The following is a 16,707-nucleotide window of genomic DNA, read 5'->3' as shown; positions in this document are numbered from 1 at the left end:
TTAATTATTCTGAAAGCAAGTGGCCATGCAGTGGATATACATTTGTCATGTATAATCAAATGGCTCTGAAATTCTAGAAAATCCTTCATTCAAATCCTATACACAGGCCAGGAAGCCACAGGCCAGACAAAACAGGTTGGCAAAGGAAGAGCCTGTAGTACAGTGGACTAAAGCACTGTTATTAACATCTGCTGCTTGCAATTACTGCAAGTTCAAATCTCATCAGGCTCAAGGTTGACTCAGCCTTCCATCCTTTCTAAGGTAGGTGAAATGAGGACACAGATTGGGGGGGCAATAAGCTGACTTTGTATAAATATACAAAAGTATGAAGGTTATTGCTTAACGCATTGTAAGCCGCCCTGAGTCTCCGGAGAAGGGCGGCATATAAATTAAAGCAAAAAAAAAAATGGCACCAGGTTGTATGCTGTCCCCTTACTTATTCAACCTGTATGAATATATATTAAGGGAGGCTGGATTGGAAGAAGATCAGCATGGTTTCAGAACAGGAGGAATAACAACAGTGGCCTGCAGTATACTGATGACACGTGGCTGAAAATGCAAAAGTTCTATGAGCTCTAGTAACGGAGGTCAAGGAGCAAGCATAGGGAAAAATGGGACTTTGATTAAATATAAAGAAGACCAACTGATGACAACATAAATAAAAAACAGACTTCAAATTGACAGAGAAGATATTGAAGTGCTTCTACCTTTTAGGATCAACTGTCAACGGTAGAAGAACCACTAGTTAAAAAATACTTGAGAGAGGAGAATTGCCATGAAGGCCTTTGAAAAGATATTCAGATCAGTAGTGGGTTGCCCCTGGTATGGACCGGTTCGCAAGAACTGGTAGTAAAACCAGTGGGAGGGTCCGCCCACTGACCCGGACGTTGTCAGGAAGCTTCTGCGTATGCGCAGAAGCGCGCACGTGTGGTCCCATTGCAAACCGGTAGTAAAGGTAAGTAGAACCCACCCCTGATTCAGATGCCCTGATGTATCTATACCTAGAAAGATCGAGATGTGAAGTCAATGGTTTTTCCTGTGATGACCTATTGAAGTGAAAGTTTGACTTTGAAGGAGCAGGATAGAAAAAGTACTACACTTTTCAACTTTGGCATTAGAGAAGACTCCTAAGAATATCTTGGACAGCCTAAAAAACAAACTATTATTAAACAAAATAGCTCAGAATTCTCACTTGAGGCACAAATGAGTAAGATCAGATTATCAATCTTTGCTCATATTGTGTGGTGACATCTCCCTGAGGAGCAGTTGCTGAGCAAGATAAAAGGAAAGAAAAGAAGAGGATGGCCTGCAGAACAGCTCAATTACAATGATGATGGTTATATCATTGGAAGACCTGAAAGACAGGTTGAGGACAGATCAGTCTGGAGAAAATGTATCCATGTGGTTGCTAAGAGTGGACACTGACTTGATGGCTCATAATCAGTCATAACAGCTGAGAAAAATAAAGCTGTTACTAGAGTGTTCAGAATTCTGGGTGGAAGGGAAAGGAAATGTGCCTGAAAGTTTTTTGTTTTGTTTAGTGTTTCCTAGAAGCACTGGAATAAGAATGAAATATTGTACTTTATGAACTCTTCTCAGATACAAATACCAGAATGTACAAAGCAGTATTTCAAAAGTGCCTAGAATATAGGGAATACTATGTTCCATTTATTTAGCAAATTTCCTTCTTACAATTGTTCTCGATTACCATATTTTTCAGAGTATAAGACGCACTGGAGTATAAGATGCAACTATCTTTTTTGGTGAAGAAAAGAAAAAAAAGAAATCTCCCTCTGCCTCTGAGCAATTTTGCCTCGTTCAGCAAACAGCCTGCTTTACTTTCATTTTTGTTTTCAGCATAGCTTGATTAGCACAAGGGAAAAAAAATCTGCTCCAGCAATTTACCTCTTTGCAGCAAGCAGCAGAGCCCTGCACAAAACAGCTGAGAGCAAATCAGCTGAGTCGGGAGGCCGATCCAATCAATTTGTGCTAATTAGGCTGTGCTGAAGCTGAAAGGAGCTGTTTTTTCTTGCTGTTTGCTTGCAAGGAGGTAACTGCTGCAAGGCAGAGGCCAAAGGGTGGGGGCCAGTGGGTTGGCGGGGCTACATTCGGTGTATAAGACGCACCTAAATTTTCACCTCCTTTTAGGGGGGGAAAGGTGCGTCTAATACTCCGAAAAATACGGTATTTCTTTCAGCTACAATGCTATATATTGTATACTTAAATGTAACTGTTAAACTTTCTGAATTCTTAGGAAAAGATTACTGATTAATGATTCATCCACACTGCTTGAGATCTAGTTCTGGTCTTTATCTTCCATTGCTAAAAGCTATAAATTTTACCTGTGTCTCTTAGCAGTGTTAACCTACACTTTTGTTATTAATTTAGAAAAACAAATACTTGCTTACGTAGAAACTATGATTTTAGTTTTGGTGATCCAGATTTGTACTTAGCCCATATGAGAGAGAATATTTATCTACAAGTTCAGCATACTAACAGGTTTCCTGCATCACTGGGAAAAAAATCCCCACAATGTTATTATTGATCATACTGTGAACTACATGTGAAAAACAGCAGTTACAGCATAAATTTCTCAAGTTGCTAATATAGAACCAGTGTTGCCCACAAAATGATATTTTTAGAGTAGAAGACCTGAAAATACGTTTCTGCTCTGCCATGAAATAGCTGGGTAGTCTAGGGAAAAATCACACTTCAGGAAAAAATAAAATAAGTGTAACATGAGTATAGGAAGACTATAAATATTAGAAATATGTATAATACAGATATTACAAATAATATCACAATTAAGCATGATACTTTAATACATCATGTATATACTTTACATACATAAAATGGTTAAATCTCATATATGATGTATGATGTAAAATTAAAATTTATTGCATCCATATAATGGATGCAATAAATATATTAAACATTGTGCTATCAAAAGCAAGAAGAAAAGATCTTGGGCAGTTCCCTAGTATTTTTCCTTGCCTGTAATGCCCTATATTCTCTAATGAATAAGGAGAAAAATTGTTCCCAAAGGTCAAGCACATATTTGTATGAAGGGCTGGGAGAAAAATAGCACTAAACATGGGGAGTAGGGTTTTTATCTGTAATTGACGACTAACATCTACAGGTAGTCCTTGACTTATGATCATAGTTCGGCCCAGAATTTTTGTTCCTAAGTGAGACATTTATTAAGTGAGTTTTGCCCCATTCTACAACCTTTCTTGCCACAGTTATTTAGTGAATCACTGCAGTGTTAAGTTAGTAACATGTTTGTTAAGGGAATCTGGCTTCCCCATTGACTTTGCTTGTCAGAAGGTCCCAAAAAGTGATCACATGACCCTAGGATTCTGCAATCAACATATTCAATTGCCAAGCATCTAAATTTTGATTATGTGACCATGGGGATGCCACAATGGTCATAAGTGTGAAAAAGTGTCTTAGGTGATCTCAAACGGTCACTAAATGAACAGTTGTAGGTCGAGGACTACCTATATATTAAATATATGTTTCAGAAACTTGGGCTTTCAGGTAACTTGGGCTTGCAGTTAGCCCTTAGCTGGCACAGGTAGACTGATCATACTGTCATGACAGTATTAAGACAACAAAAATACTACTTGTAGTAGAAAACCAATTCTTGTGTCCTCAAAATAGTAAACATCTGGGTCAAGGACCACAACTAGACTCCTAAATTCTGTCAAACTATTCTACCCTAGTAACATTGTACTGTTGCTGAAAGGGCAGGATTTCATCATGTAGGTTTTTTTTGGGGGGGGGGGGCGGTTAAGATTGTAATTACAGTGTCCTCCACTGCAATATCTTTAACACTAATGAAAATTATGTCTTAAAAATAATTGGTGCAGACTTGGAATTGTCTGAACGAGACAATGGGAGGTAATTACAGCATAAGTCTGTAGATTGCTCATTCTTTCTTAGACTAGTGAAGATAGCCATATGTTCATTTATATTCTAATTAAACCAGTATGGAACCATGTTACCAGAAATTTTTCAGGTGTTCCTGTCTCATCACAGGGATTAAGGGCATTCCAGTGCAAAAAAGAGCTTGGTTTTCTTCCTGCAGTTAAGTTAAGAACTCACCAATTCAATTAATCCTTAATTTTCATAACACATTTAGCAATAAGCAATTATAGAAAAGCATAGATAAAGCTGTATGTGATACCTTTGTACGGTTGCAAATCTCTTATTTGTGTCATTGAGAGGAAAGACGGGTGCTAGATGTCTCAAGGAGAATCAGATGTTTGGGCTACATATAAAATACTGTATAATATAGTTAATGTATACAAATCACATAATAATGTTAAAAAATTATGAACTTCTGGAGCTGCATGCAGCCTGTGGGCAGTGGGTTGGACACACCCCACTCTATACAAACCTAATACCTTATCTTCAAGGTATTTTATGTAATAGAACCCAAATATATGTGTTTTGTCCAAATTTGGCACATTTCTATTTTCACCTATCCCAGGAGTCGGCAACCTTAAACACTCAAAGAGCCATTTGGATCAGTTTCCCACAGAAAAGAAAACACCAGGAACCACAAAACCTTTCTGACATCTAAAATGAAGATAACACTGCATATATCATTTTTTACCTTTATGCTATGTATAAAAATACTATAGCGTGTTGCATTTATGAAATCAATGAATTGCTACAGAGAAAATTAATTTTTATTTCTGTGTGCAAAAAAAAAAACATTTTGAACTCCGAAAAAAAAGATGGGTTGAAAAGCTCAATAAATCACGTGCCAGCGGGTGTCATACATTGGTGGTTGTGACACATTTTGAATGATGGAGCCACAGCAGAGGGATGAAAGAGTCACATGTGGGTCCAGAGCCGTGGGTTGCCGATCCCTGACCTATCCTATCCTTACCATACAGTTTGCTTCCATCTCTGTTGCCTTTCCATAATTTCTTTCTCCAACAGTAGACTTTCACCCAACATAGCATGCCTTCTGAGGCTCTTTTCTAGGGCTCAAAAGGGCATAGAATTTCATTTCTACCAATAATGTTTCAAGCACATTGTATTAGGTTGTAATCCTTTATTTAAACCTCATTTCAATCAAATAGATGGGAAAAAATAGGTTTTATAACACTGTATTCAATTGTCCTAGAAAGATGCTGATCACTGAACTGGAAACATGAAAATGTCCATCTTCAGAATAAATTTCAGTGTTGATGGATTGTTAAGCAGAATTTGTGCTAAAATACTATTCCAGAGATCTCTCTGGAAATCCAAGAGAGAGGATTTTTAAAATATATGTTGACAGCATTCCTGAAACATCCGCCTCTGCAATAAATCAGTTGCTATAGTGAATGCGGTGGCTCAGTGGCTAAGACGCTGAGCTTGTTGATCAGAAGGTTGGCAGTTCAGCGGTTCAAATCCCCAATGCTGCGTAACAGAGTGAACTCCCGTTACTTGTCTCAGCTTCTGCCAACCTAGCAGTTGGAAAGCACATAAAAATGCAAGTAGAACAATAGGGACCACTTTGGTGGGAAGGTAACAACGGTAAGACTAAGCATCTTCGGTGCTTAGTTATGCCGGCCACATGACCATAGAGATGTCTTCGGACAGTGCTGGCTCTTCGGCTTGGAAACGGAGATGAGCACCGACCCTAGAGCCAGAAACGACTAGCACGCATGTGCAGGGGAACCTTTACCTTTACGGTGAATATATGGTAAACTTCTAAAAATTGTTGGTCAGTGCTGACATGAAGACTATGAAAAGTTCTAGCAGGCTCGGTTAATCAATAGAATTAAAGGTCTAAAATATTGGCCAAACTGAAAAATCAGACATTATGAGAAAAACATATTACATACTTTCTATGTAGACTTGCATAACGACACAAACACAAATACATTGCCCAATTTTTTTCTGTCTGTGATTTCATAAAGGAAATAAGAATCATGCAAATTGACTGCCAATTGGAATACAGATTGCGGTTTCTATGGAATAGGAGTGTTTTCTGGAAGTATTTATATAGTATTGAAAATCCCTGGAAATATAATTCATAATGGTAAAATGACAGTCAAGCTTTTGGGTTAAACAGATTACATGCATTAGACTACATGAAGAATTTGCAAGTAGGTCTTTCTGGAACCTGAGAGAATTCCACACAATAAGCAAATTACCACAAAAATTCTTAATCTGGAATTTATGCATTGCTTACCTAAAGTTCAGTCTGTAATAATAATGTTCACTACTGTGAGTGGAAACGTAACGGAGACATTTTAATAGAACATAATGTGATTTCCATAAAATCATTTCAGCAAGAAACTGTTAGCCAAGAATAGTTGGATCTTCCTACAGCTGCCTACATATCCTCAGCCTTTAATTCCTCAGCCTTATGATGTATAGAAACTTATACTGGTGCTCCTTAAAAACAGTGAAATGTATCATTCCAAATGTCTTTTCTGGTTTAGGAAACTCATCTAATTATCAAACTAGCTGCTGTAACTATATTAAATCACTAGGAAATCTGGTTTCCCAAGGCTCTGACTCCAATCAGAGCAAATATTTTCCAGACTTTCATATACTAATATGACAGCTGTACTTCTTTGATAGCCATTGAGGCCTTGGGAGTTACAATAATGTTCATAAAATGTAAGAGATTTGAAACAAAATTAAATTTTAACTACCTTTTCCTTTGAACTGCTAGTCATGATCATGATTGCTAGTCATGTTTACTCGTTGCTAGTCATATTGAAATTGTGTGTCCAATCACACTTGGCCAATAAAAAATTCCTATTCTACTCTACTCTACTCTACTCTACTCTACTCTACTCTACTCTACTCTACTCTACCCTACCCTACCCTACCCTACCCTACCCTACCCTACCCTACCCTACCCTACCCTACTCTACTCTAAATTGAAAGACTTCAGCTACATCTTGTTCTGACATTCATGTAATTATATTTATCTTTACAATATACTGGAAATACTTGTTTTATAATTAAATCCTGGCTAAAACATTTCTCATATATTGTATAGCTGACCTTAAGACACGAATTTGCTCTAGGAAGGAGAAGGTGATGGGGTAGGAATCGTTCCTATAACCCCTGGTTACACTTAAAACTTCAAAACAAGTTTTTATATATACAGCAGTCCTTTGTGACTGTGTTCTATACAACACAATACTGGAAAAAAAGCCTGCATCTATGTAACTGACAGTATCTTACAGCTTATATATTTCATCCTCTTGAAATCAGAAATTTATCACAAGTCGCTACCATCAAAGAATATTTACAGCAACTGTAATTATTTCACATAAAATTTTTGTCTAATGGAGCTCAGAACTTCCATCATAAGTCATAAAGATCGTAAGTCAAAGCATCCAGATGACTGAACCTGATTTTACAACATTTTTTGTGTCAATGAAGCAAATGCCACAGATGAATATATTTCCATGGGGATGTTTTGCTGGGCCATTTACCAGAAAATGGTAAAAAAAACATTGTAAATTGTGTCACATAACCAAGGAACATTGCAAATGGTCATAAAGGTGAGCTAGTTGCCAAATGACCAAAATGCAGTTTCTGTGTATGTGTGTGTGTACACGCATGCATATGTGCATGCACTCACCAGAACTCTGGAAATGGATTGTAACTACTGTATTTGGAATTCTCAGTAATTTTTCCTCTTTCCCTAATACAGTGTTTCTCAACCTTGCAACTTTTAAACTCCCATAATTCTCCAGCTGGCATGCTCACTGGAGAATTCTGGATGTTGAAGTCTATATAGCTCAAACATGGCTCTAATGTGAAGGAACTTTTTAAATTCAATCATTTTTCCTGATTGTACAAAGGAATTGTAGTTGTTTATAGGCCTTTATGCTAAAAACAGCAGTTTTTCACTCTACCAATCTAGTATCGACATTGAAATACTGCTGTTGGCTTCATTGCAGTCCCCAGTGGACTTTTACCCTTTCACAAGACACCCACACAATCTGGCATGATGTGCTGTCATTGGCAGACCCTCTTCCAACAGGATCCGCGGAGGAATTGTCCTGGCTGAAGAAGTCTGGCTTCAATTGAATTGGTTTGCATCACATCTGCTTACCATATGGTTCCTTTTAGCTATTTTCTTGCATTCATAACCAACAATCAAATTCTTCTGAAATTTAGAAATTGAAATTTGAAGAAATAACTTAATGTCTTAATTTGTGTCTTGATGCAAGGATAGCCTGATCTTGATTTCATTGTTTAAAGAGTAAGCTTATAAATCTTCCATAGGAATTGGACTTCGCATGCAACAAAACAATTCTTTCTATGGCCTGAGCTTCTCTCCTGACCTTTGGCTATACATGGTTATACATGGAACAAATTTTAGAAAGTAGGATGGTATCAGAAGCATCCAGTTGTCCAGTCAACTAATATTTTGGGAGAGGGTGAGGATTGTGTAGATGAATGACTATGGAGATTCTCAGTCAAACAGGCCATAGTTGTTCCAAAGGTGCTTTTTCGAGAGGCAACTGGACTCTGAAGAGCTGAAGAAGCTTCTTGGATGAGAAGTGAAAGTCTTCAAAGAAAAACAAGAAAGTCCAGTTGCCTCTTGAAAAAGCACCTTTAGGACAATTGTGTAGATGGGACCTTGGACCAGGGGAGATATGGCTAGGGTCAAGAGAGTTTGTTAGGAGGAGAGTCAGTCAGCCAGGAATATCATGATGACAACGTGTAAAGGGAAATGTGGTGGGACTTGAAAGGGTGGACCATTCTTAGATAATGCAGTTCCAATGTCTTGTACTGGTGTCATGCTCTTGGTACTTGTTCCGAATGCTGGTCATTGGGCTTAGGAGGACCAGCTGCTACTCAATGGTACATCTATCTCTAATAAGGCTTTCCTTATCTAATGATGGATGAGATGGGTGTGAAGCAGTAGTGAAATCCAAATTTTTTTACTACCGGTTCTGTGGGCGTGGCTTGGTGAGCGTGGCAGGGGAAGGATACTGCAATATCTCCATTCCCACCCCACTCTGGGGCCAGCCAGAGGTGGTATTTGTCAGTTCTCCAAACTACTCGAAATTTCCACTACTGTTCTCCGAACTGCTCAAAATTTCTGCTATTGGTTCTCCAGAACCTGTCAGAACTGCTGGATTTCACCCCTGGTATGAAGCATCAGTTGGGAATTGTTTCTGCTGTACCAATCGGTCTGCTGTGCAGCAGCCTCCCTTACTGTGCTGTTCAATGCTATAGTTGAGTTAATGGTGGAAGTAGAGTGTTGAAGGACTTTAATCTGCCTTCCTTAGGAACAGAGTCATAGGCAGCTCAGGAGTTCATGGCCATTATTACAGCTAATAACCTGACCCAACGTATTAAGGGATCAATTTACAGTGGGGATTACTCATTGGATCTGTTTTTGTGGACTCTGGACTTGGGGGATATTACCACAAGTCTTTTATCATGGAGAGATCACTCTATGTTATCCATGATTCCTCCGTGCTGCAGGGAGGAAGGACCTGCTTGTTCAATCTTCTTCTGGTGCCTGATTGATCCTGTTGGATTTTAGAGGGAACTTTTGATTGTCTCCGAGACTCTGTTCTGTGATCACTGCTTGGAATGAGAGGGCAATAGTGGCCTTGGACTGGCTCACACATGTGTAACATATTTTGTATATGGACTCTGATGGGCCTTCTGATTTATAGAGGATCTCTGGAGGATAAAGTGACAGAGGAGATACTGGAAGAAGAAGAAGACTAAGCACTTTTCAAACTGTTATGTCTTTCCAGGTTTTTGCAGCTGCTTTGTAACTGGCTCTGCTTTCTTATTAGTGAAACGAAGTGGTTGAGGATGCACATATGTAAAGCATCTGTGCAAATCAGGGAAAAAGTTGCAGTTGTTTTAGTAATTTGAAGAGAGGAGCTATATATGCACTTAGTCTTGTGCATTGCAAAGAATCTCTTTCAAAAGTCTTGCATAACCCTATAATTTGCCCTTTGGCAAATAACTGAAATAATCAGTTCATTAAACTGATAGGCAGCTCATTCTCATTATTTGGGTTTATTTCTTGGTTTTGGTTTAAAGGAAAATTATTACTGCTGTAGCCGACATTGCTTATTATTAGTTGTTGCAGTCACTAATATCTTATTCATTTTATTCTATATTTTAAAACTTGAGAGATAAAATTGGTGCTTGAGAATAGCATCTAAGTTAATAAATGAAATTTTTGTCCCTCTTCTCTTCACATATTTTTAAGATAACAACTTGCCAGCCCTTTCGTACATGTTTTAATATAATTTTGATTGAAGTTTTTAACAAGATAAAAACTAATGCAAACTAATATAAAGTAAAGAAGAAGAAAACAAAAACAAATTAAAAAAGAAAAAAGTGCAGAAATTGAAGAAAAATAGAAAAGAAAGATGAAAGATATAAAAAAGAGGCTTGAAGAAAAATAGAAGAATAGAAAAAAAAAGATGAAAGATATAAAAAAGAGGCTTCCCCAATATTTTTCACTGCAGTTATAAATATATATACAGGTTTATTATAACCTGTTTCTCTAAAGTTTCAACATATTACTTTTCTTTCTATCGTCTATCCTGTCTAATCAACAAAATCACAAATTCTTTTTTTTTTTCCTTTTTAAATAAAAAGCACATAAGAGGCTTCAAGTCGCCAATAAATGTAGATGTCTTTTCTCTATTCAAAAACTGACTCTAATCTAGTCAGTTTATCCATTTCAGCAAAATCGTATCAGCTTCACCAACCATCCCTTCAGTGTAGGTAATGTTGAATCTTTCCATCTCTGGGCATATAGTAAACTTGCTTTAGTATTCACTTCGCTTGCTCCTTTTATTCATGTAATGAACCAGAAAGTTTATAGCTTTCCTTCACAGTAGTAAACAGAACTTGAAGACTATTAGATTGAGCAAATTTTGGTTGAGTTTCCAACTTTTATTTGCTTTTTTGAGAAAAAACAGCAAAATATAGTTATACGATGATAAAACAAAATGATGAAAACAGGCAAAATATTAAATAATATTTTGCTCAGATAATGACAGATTTAGCTTTTTTGTTAAATTGCTTAAAGAGAAATATGCCACAATTTGTTTTTAAATCTATAGATTAAGGTATTTGTTGCAATCCATATAACTCAAAGCCACAATTAAATACTATCTCAAAAACACAACTCTGAACTACACTATTATAAGAAGTTTAAATGTTTGGTATTGCTCCACATCATCCTTAGCATGCTTCAGAATGCTAAAGAATATGAAATTGCTGGTGACAAAAGAGAAAGGCAGAATGGGTAACTTAGTCACAAGATATTTTTACACAGTATTTTTCTCAAAACATTTTCCAATTCAGAATGTTAATGTGGCTGCATACTAAATAAAAAGTATTTGAGGGGGAAAAAAGATATGTTAGTTTGTAAAAATAGTCAATATCCTAATTGACAGAATGGACCAATACTGTACTCTAATGCGTCTTATATTGACATGTATAGTGCTGGTGTGGTATAGTGCTTAAGGTGTTGGACAAACACTGGTGAGATCCATTTTCATATGCTCCCTTGGCCGTGGAAACTCAACAGGTAGAAACAGTTCACTGTCTCTTAGCTCATCCTACCTCACAGAGTTCTTTGTATAAAGTTAAAATGAAGGGAGGTACAATGTAAATTGCCTTGTGCTCCGGGGGTAAGAACAATGTAAGTCTGACATTGATAACAAATACTTTTAACCTGAGCTGCTCACCAATAATAGTAGGGTGTTTTGTTTTGGTTTTTTGCTATTCCTTTTTTAGTTTATTCCATTCTAACACTGAAAATTCTATTTCCCCAAATCTTAAAAAAATCTCCTCAGTGCTCACATTTTGACAATAGCGTTACAACATTATAAGTTGTAAGGTTACAACTTACAACCACAATTGCAGCCATAATTTCAATTGATAAGCAAGGCAGTTAAGTGTGTCGAGTCTGATTTTATTTGCCATGGTTGTTAAAAAAATCATTGCAATTGTTAAGCAAATCACTTGGTTGTTAAGTGAGTCTGACTTCTCTCATTGTCTTTGCTTGGGATAAGCCAGCTGGGAAAGTCGCAAATGGTGGATCCCATGATCCCAGAACACTGCAACTACTGTAATTGCAGGCCAGTGGCCAAGCAACCAAATTTTGATCATGCGACTGTGGGAATGCTGCCATCATATGCCTTGCCAGGTGCAGGCTTAACGTCCTTGACTCCCAGAGAAAAGAATGCTGTTACGGCTATCTATCTCTTCCCACTCCAAGCAACCCCACTCCCAGGTTCCCAAAGCAGGCCTATGCACTAAATGTGGCAGCCCTGAAGATCCAAAGAGAAAGATGGCCTCCAGGGCTGACAGGTATAAATGTAAAGACTAGTCATAAGTCACTTTTTTCAGTGCTGTTGTAAGTACGAATGGTGTCTAAATGAATGGTTGTAAGTCAGGGATAGGCTGTAAAAGAGAGTGGAAGGAAAGGGAGTTGGACTAGAAGACCTCCAAGGTCCCTACCAATTCTCTTATTCTGGACTAATTCAGATATTGCGATTGACAAACATTTCCAGATTAAAATTTAATGTCAAGAAAGAATTTCATATTTTAAAAATTGTTCATTGTCATTTAGAGAACATAGCAATTTTACTGTTATACCTAATTAATCCTTATGGCTTCATTCTAGTAGTAGTTCAGTTCATCTAGGGCTGTGATGGCAAACAGGTAGCACGCAGAGCCATATCTGTGGGTACGCGAGCATTGCCCTAGCTCAGCTCCAGCTAGCACTGGCCAGCTGATTTTTGGGTCTTCCAGGCCCAACAGAAGTCGGGAAATGGGCCATTTCCAGCCTCCAGAGGGCCTCGGGAGGAGGGGAGGCTGTTTTCACCCTCCCCAGGCTCCTATAAAGCCTCTGGAGCCTGGGGAGGGTAAAAAACAGACCTACCTGGTCCACCATGTCATCTCGTGCCAAAAGCAGGGGGAGCACGGGGGGGGGGTCACACACACATGAACGGCAGGGTAGGGTGCATTGAATTATGAGTGTGAGACACCGCCCCTCCCCCGCACAGCACTCCCGCTTTTGGCACGTGATGGCAAAAAGTTTAGCCATCACTGATCTAGGGCAAATTGCCTTCCATTTTAAACATTTCTGTTCCATCATTTGCCATAGATGGATTACATTCAAGGATGTAGCAATAGTTCTTAACATTTTTAATGCCAATAGTTTTTGTTACTTGCTACATGAGGTTTTTTTTTCAGTATAAAATATTTGAAAAAGGGAGATAAAAAAGGAAGTAGCAAAGTGTCAAAGAATAATGAGGTAAGTTTTCTCAAAGTAGAAACTTTGTTCCACTGTTAACAGATGAAAGGGATGATAAGGAGGCTTGGAGAGCATTGGACCTTTACATCTTTTGTATAAATTCAGGTTACTTTAACCTTTTTATATAAAAGGCTATTACAATTTGGATAGCTTGCCCATTTTGTAAATATACATTTTTTTTCTGCATGAATGGAAGAGATTTAAAAATTATTGCTCTCTTTTTTTTAAAAGGATTTTTAAAGTAATGAGGCGTGGAATATTTTTTTTTTTCACCAAGTAATACGGGACAATGCTCTATATTTGCAAAAAAAAAGTTAGCCATTCTGCAGTGAGATAATTATATGGTCAAAAGTGGAAAGACTCTGCCCACAATGGAATAATGCCAGGTGAAGATGATGGAACTTGCAGAGATGTCCAAACCGTCTTCCTTGATTAAATAAAAGACAACATATGTCTTTTTGAAACCCCTTTTAGACCTTTTTGCATGAATAGAAAAAATGATTTTATTTTTTATGTGTAGCAAAAAATAGCTAATAGAAAAAAGACAGCTATTTTGGTAACCTTGCAGTAAAAGTTAATTTTGTAATTGTACGTAACATTTGCTGCTAAAAAAATCAGAAGACACTTCTTCCTTTTCATTCTTTTTTTTTTTTGCCTTTTTTGTCTTTGTCTTTTTTCTTTTTTTCTTTTTTTCCTTTATTTTCTTTATACTAATTCTTGTTAATTTTAATTTTCTATTCAAATATATATATGAAAGTTTATCACTGATTAGTTTTGAGCATTTGATTTACCACCCTGATATTTCCCATTTGGTTTTCTGTTGTTTCTATCAGTTGACATCTTTATCAATTTTATTACTAATTGTTTATGAAGAAAATGGGATTATTTAATGAATGGTTGCAATGTTATAAAAAATCTTAGATTTTTGAGAATATGTGTTAATTTTTGTTATCAACCAATTTTTATCAGAATTTTCAAATAACCTAAATTTACTTTGGGACAAAATGAATTTTGATCCAGTTTGAGTGGATTTGCATGAGGGGCAGTATAGAAACCATTCAATATGTAATATATCTTATATATAAATTTCATATACAGATTTGGTGAGATGGACTGCTATAGCTGTAGAAAAATCAGAAAATTTCATCATCAGATATTTTAAAATTGAAACTGAGATTAAAAAGAAGGAAAAACTGCTAGCTAAGAAAGGCCTGTTGGAAGATTTATCATCTGATTGACAAAATGATAAGATGTCATTTTCCCATCAGCGGTCAAGGAATTCTTTTGAAATAACGTTTCTGGAAACAGCCAAAATAAAATACATTGCTGTAAATGCAATATAATGATACTCTTTTAATTCTTTAACCAAAATGAAATAAATGCCCTGTGAAATAGTATGCTTTAAGTGTACATTCGTAGGACCATTAGCCTAGTGATATTTCTGACCTTTCCAGTTTCAGAACTGTATAATGGAACATTAGAATATACAGTATTTCAAATGCATTGATTTGAATATGAATTCAAATGATTGATTTAATAATATTCCAGACATTACTGTGGAAGAGTTTTCATTTCTCTACAGCATTCAAACCACTTACTTTAAAGTTTTTTTATTTCTTTATTTCGTTCTCTTTTTTCCCCTCCCTTTTAGGATATTAATGTATGTATTCTTGAGAATTATCCTGAATGTTCCAATCCCAGGTTATTTTATATTATTCCGTATTTCTGTGGACAGCATCCAAAATGCAGGTAATTTATAAACTTACATTTTCTTCTAGCTTTTGTCTTCTTCGTGTCTTTCTTATTGTTCAGGGAATCTACGATGAGTTACATTTAAAAAAATTCAGCACCAAAATTCCAACCAAAATAAAAATCATGAAGGACACTGAATTTCAGATTGTCACCTGAATGTATACAGTACAGTACAGGTAGTCCTAGACTTACGACCAAATTTCTATTGCTAAGTGAAACATTTGTTAAGTGAGTTTGCCTCATTTTACGACCTTTCTTGCCACAGTTAAATGAATCACTGTAGTTGTTAAATTAGTGAAATTGTTTTTAAGTGAATCTGGCTTCCCCATAGACTTTGTTTGTCAGAGAGTCGCAAAAGGGGATCAGTTGACCCCAGGACACTACAACAGTCATAAATATGAGTCAGTTGCCAAGTGTCTGAATTTTGATCATGTGACCATGGGGGTGCTGCAATGGTTGTGTGAAAACTGGTCATTTTTTTCAGTGCCATTGTAACTTTGAACGGTCACTAAACAAACTCTTGTAAATCAGGACTACCTGTACTGTATTTTTTTTTTAGAAAAAACACAAATAACTTATAGAAATAAGTTTGACTTCTTTCCTTGCTCAAAATCCTCTTAAGATTGACTGTCTTCAACTTTTCATGGCAGCCTGTTCTTAGATGAAACAAAATACTCATTACTTATTTTACTTAGCAAAATAGCTGAATTGGCTTTATTACTTTGAAAGACTGAATGTAATGATGTTATACTGGCCTTGTAGGCACCCTTCTCCAATATACAGTCCCAATGTTTTAGACTACAACTGTCACCAATGTGGCTAATTTAAATAATAGTCCAATGATCAGAGCTAAACTGTAGTACAAATCTTTTGGAGTATATATGTTATGGAAAGTTGCCTATAGTGTATGTATATCAGCATCTCAAAATCTTAATTACAAGGTACTTTAAATATTCTAAATATGATTCTAAAACCTTTATAGTTACAATAAAAAATACTGTTGTTCCATATGTGGTGATTTATAGTCTAGCAGATTGTGTCATGTTCAGCATGAAGAATACTGTTAACTTTTGTTTTTTAAGGGAACCGGGTGAATGGGCCCTCGAAAGAGCAAAAATGAATGTGAATGAAAATTTCCTCCTTGTGGGCATTCTGGAAGAATTAGAGGATGTGCTGCTTTTATTAGAAAGATTTTTACCTCATTATTTCAAGGATGTACTCAGCATCTACAAAAACCCAGGTAACTCTCTTGATAGTACGTCACTAATTGTTTTTTATGGCTCAGAATAAAAACTGCTGCTCTACTTGATCTCTCTATTTATTAATTTAATTTAGGAAATCTACTTTTTTGGCATATAGACCAGTCATTTTATGAAAGGTATACAATTATTGTTATCAGATTGTAATTGTTTATTGTATGCTAGTTAGATTAGTAAAAAATTATTTCTTAGGTTTTCTACGTTTCCCAGGAGTTCAAGACAATGTAGGTCTTCTCTAGTCTTCCCCACATCGATAACTCTCAGTTTGGGCTGAGAGATAGTGAGTGCCCAAGGATACCCAGTGAGCTTCCATAGCTAAGAACAGACATGAATCTGACTCTCCTTTGTTCTAAATCTAAACAAATACTTTAACTAGTATATTTTTTTGGCACTCTGATTTTCTTAATA

The 16,707-nt window shown here is 36.5% G+C and overlaps 1 protein-coding gene across 1 annotated transcript in view; it reads left to right on the top strand.

Moving 5' to 3' along the window:
* Nucleotides 1-16,707, top strand: part of UST (uronyl 2-sulfotransferase) — a 106,071-nt gene that overhangs the window by 69,831 nt on the left and 19,533 nt on the right. The window contains exons 6-7 of the mRNA XM_070951984.1: nt 14,940-15,037; nt 16,123-16,280. Coding sequence (XP_070808085.1) covers nt 14,940-15,037; nt 16,123-16,280 — 256 coding nt within the window. The remainder of the gene's footprint in view (nt 1-14,939; nt 15,038-16,122; nt 16,281-16,707) is intronic.

This window comes from Pituophis catenifer, unplaced genomic scaffold (assembly GCF_029215685.1).
Source record: "Pituophis catenifer annectens isolate HBS135680 unplaced genomic scaffold, rPitCat1.0.hap2 SCAF_1, whole genome shotgun sequence".
Classification (NCBI taxonomy): domain Eukaryota; kingdom Metazoa; phylum Chordata; class Lepidosauria; order Squamata; family Colubridae; genus Pituophis; species Pituophis catenifer.
This window is presented reverse-complemented; position numbering and strand designations above follow the sequence as displayed.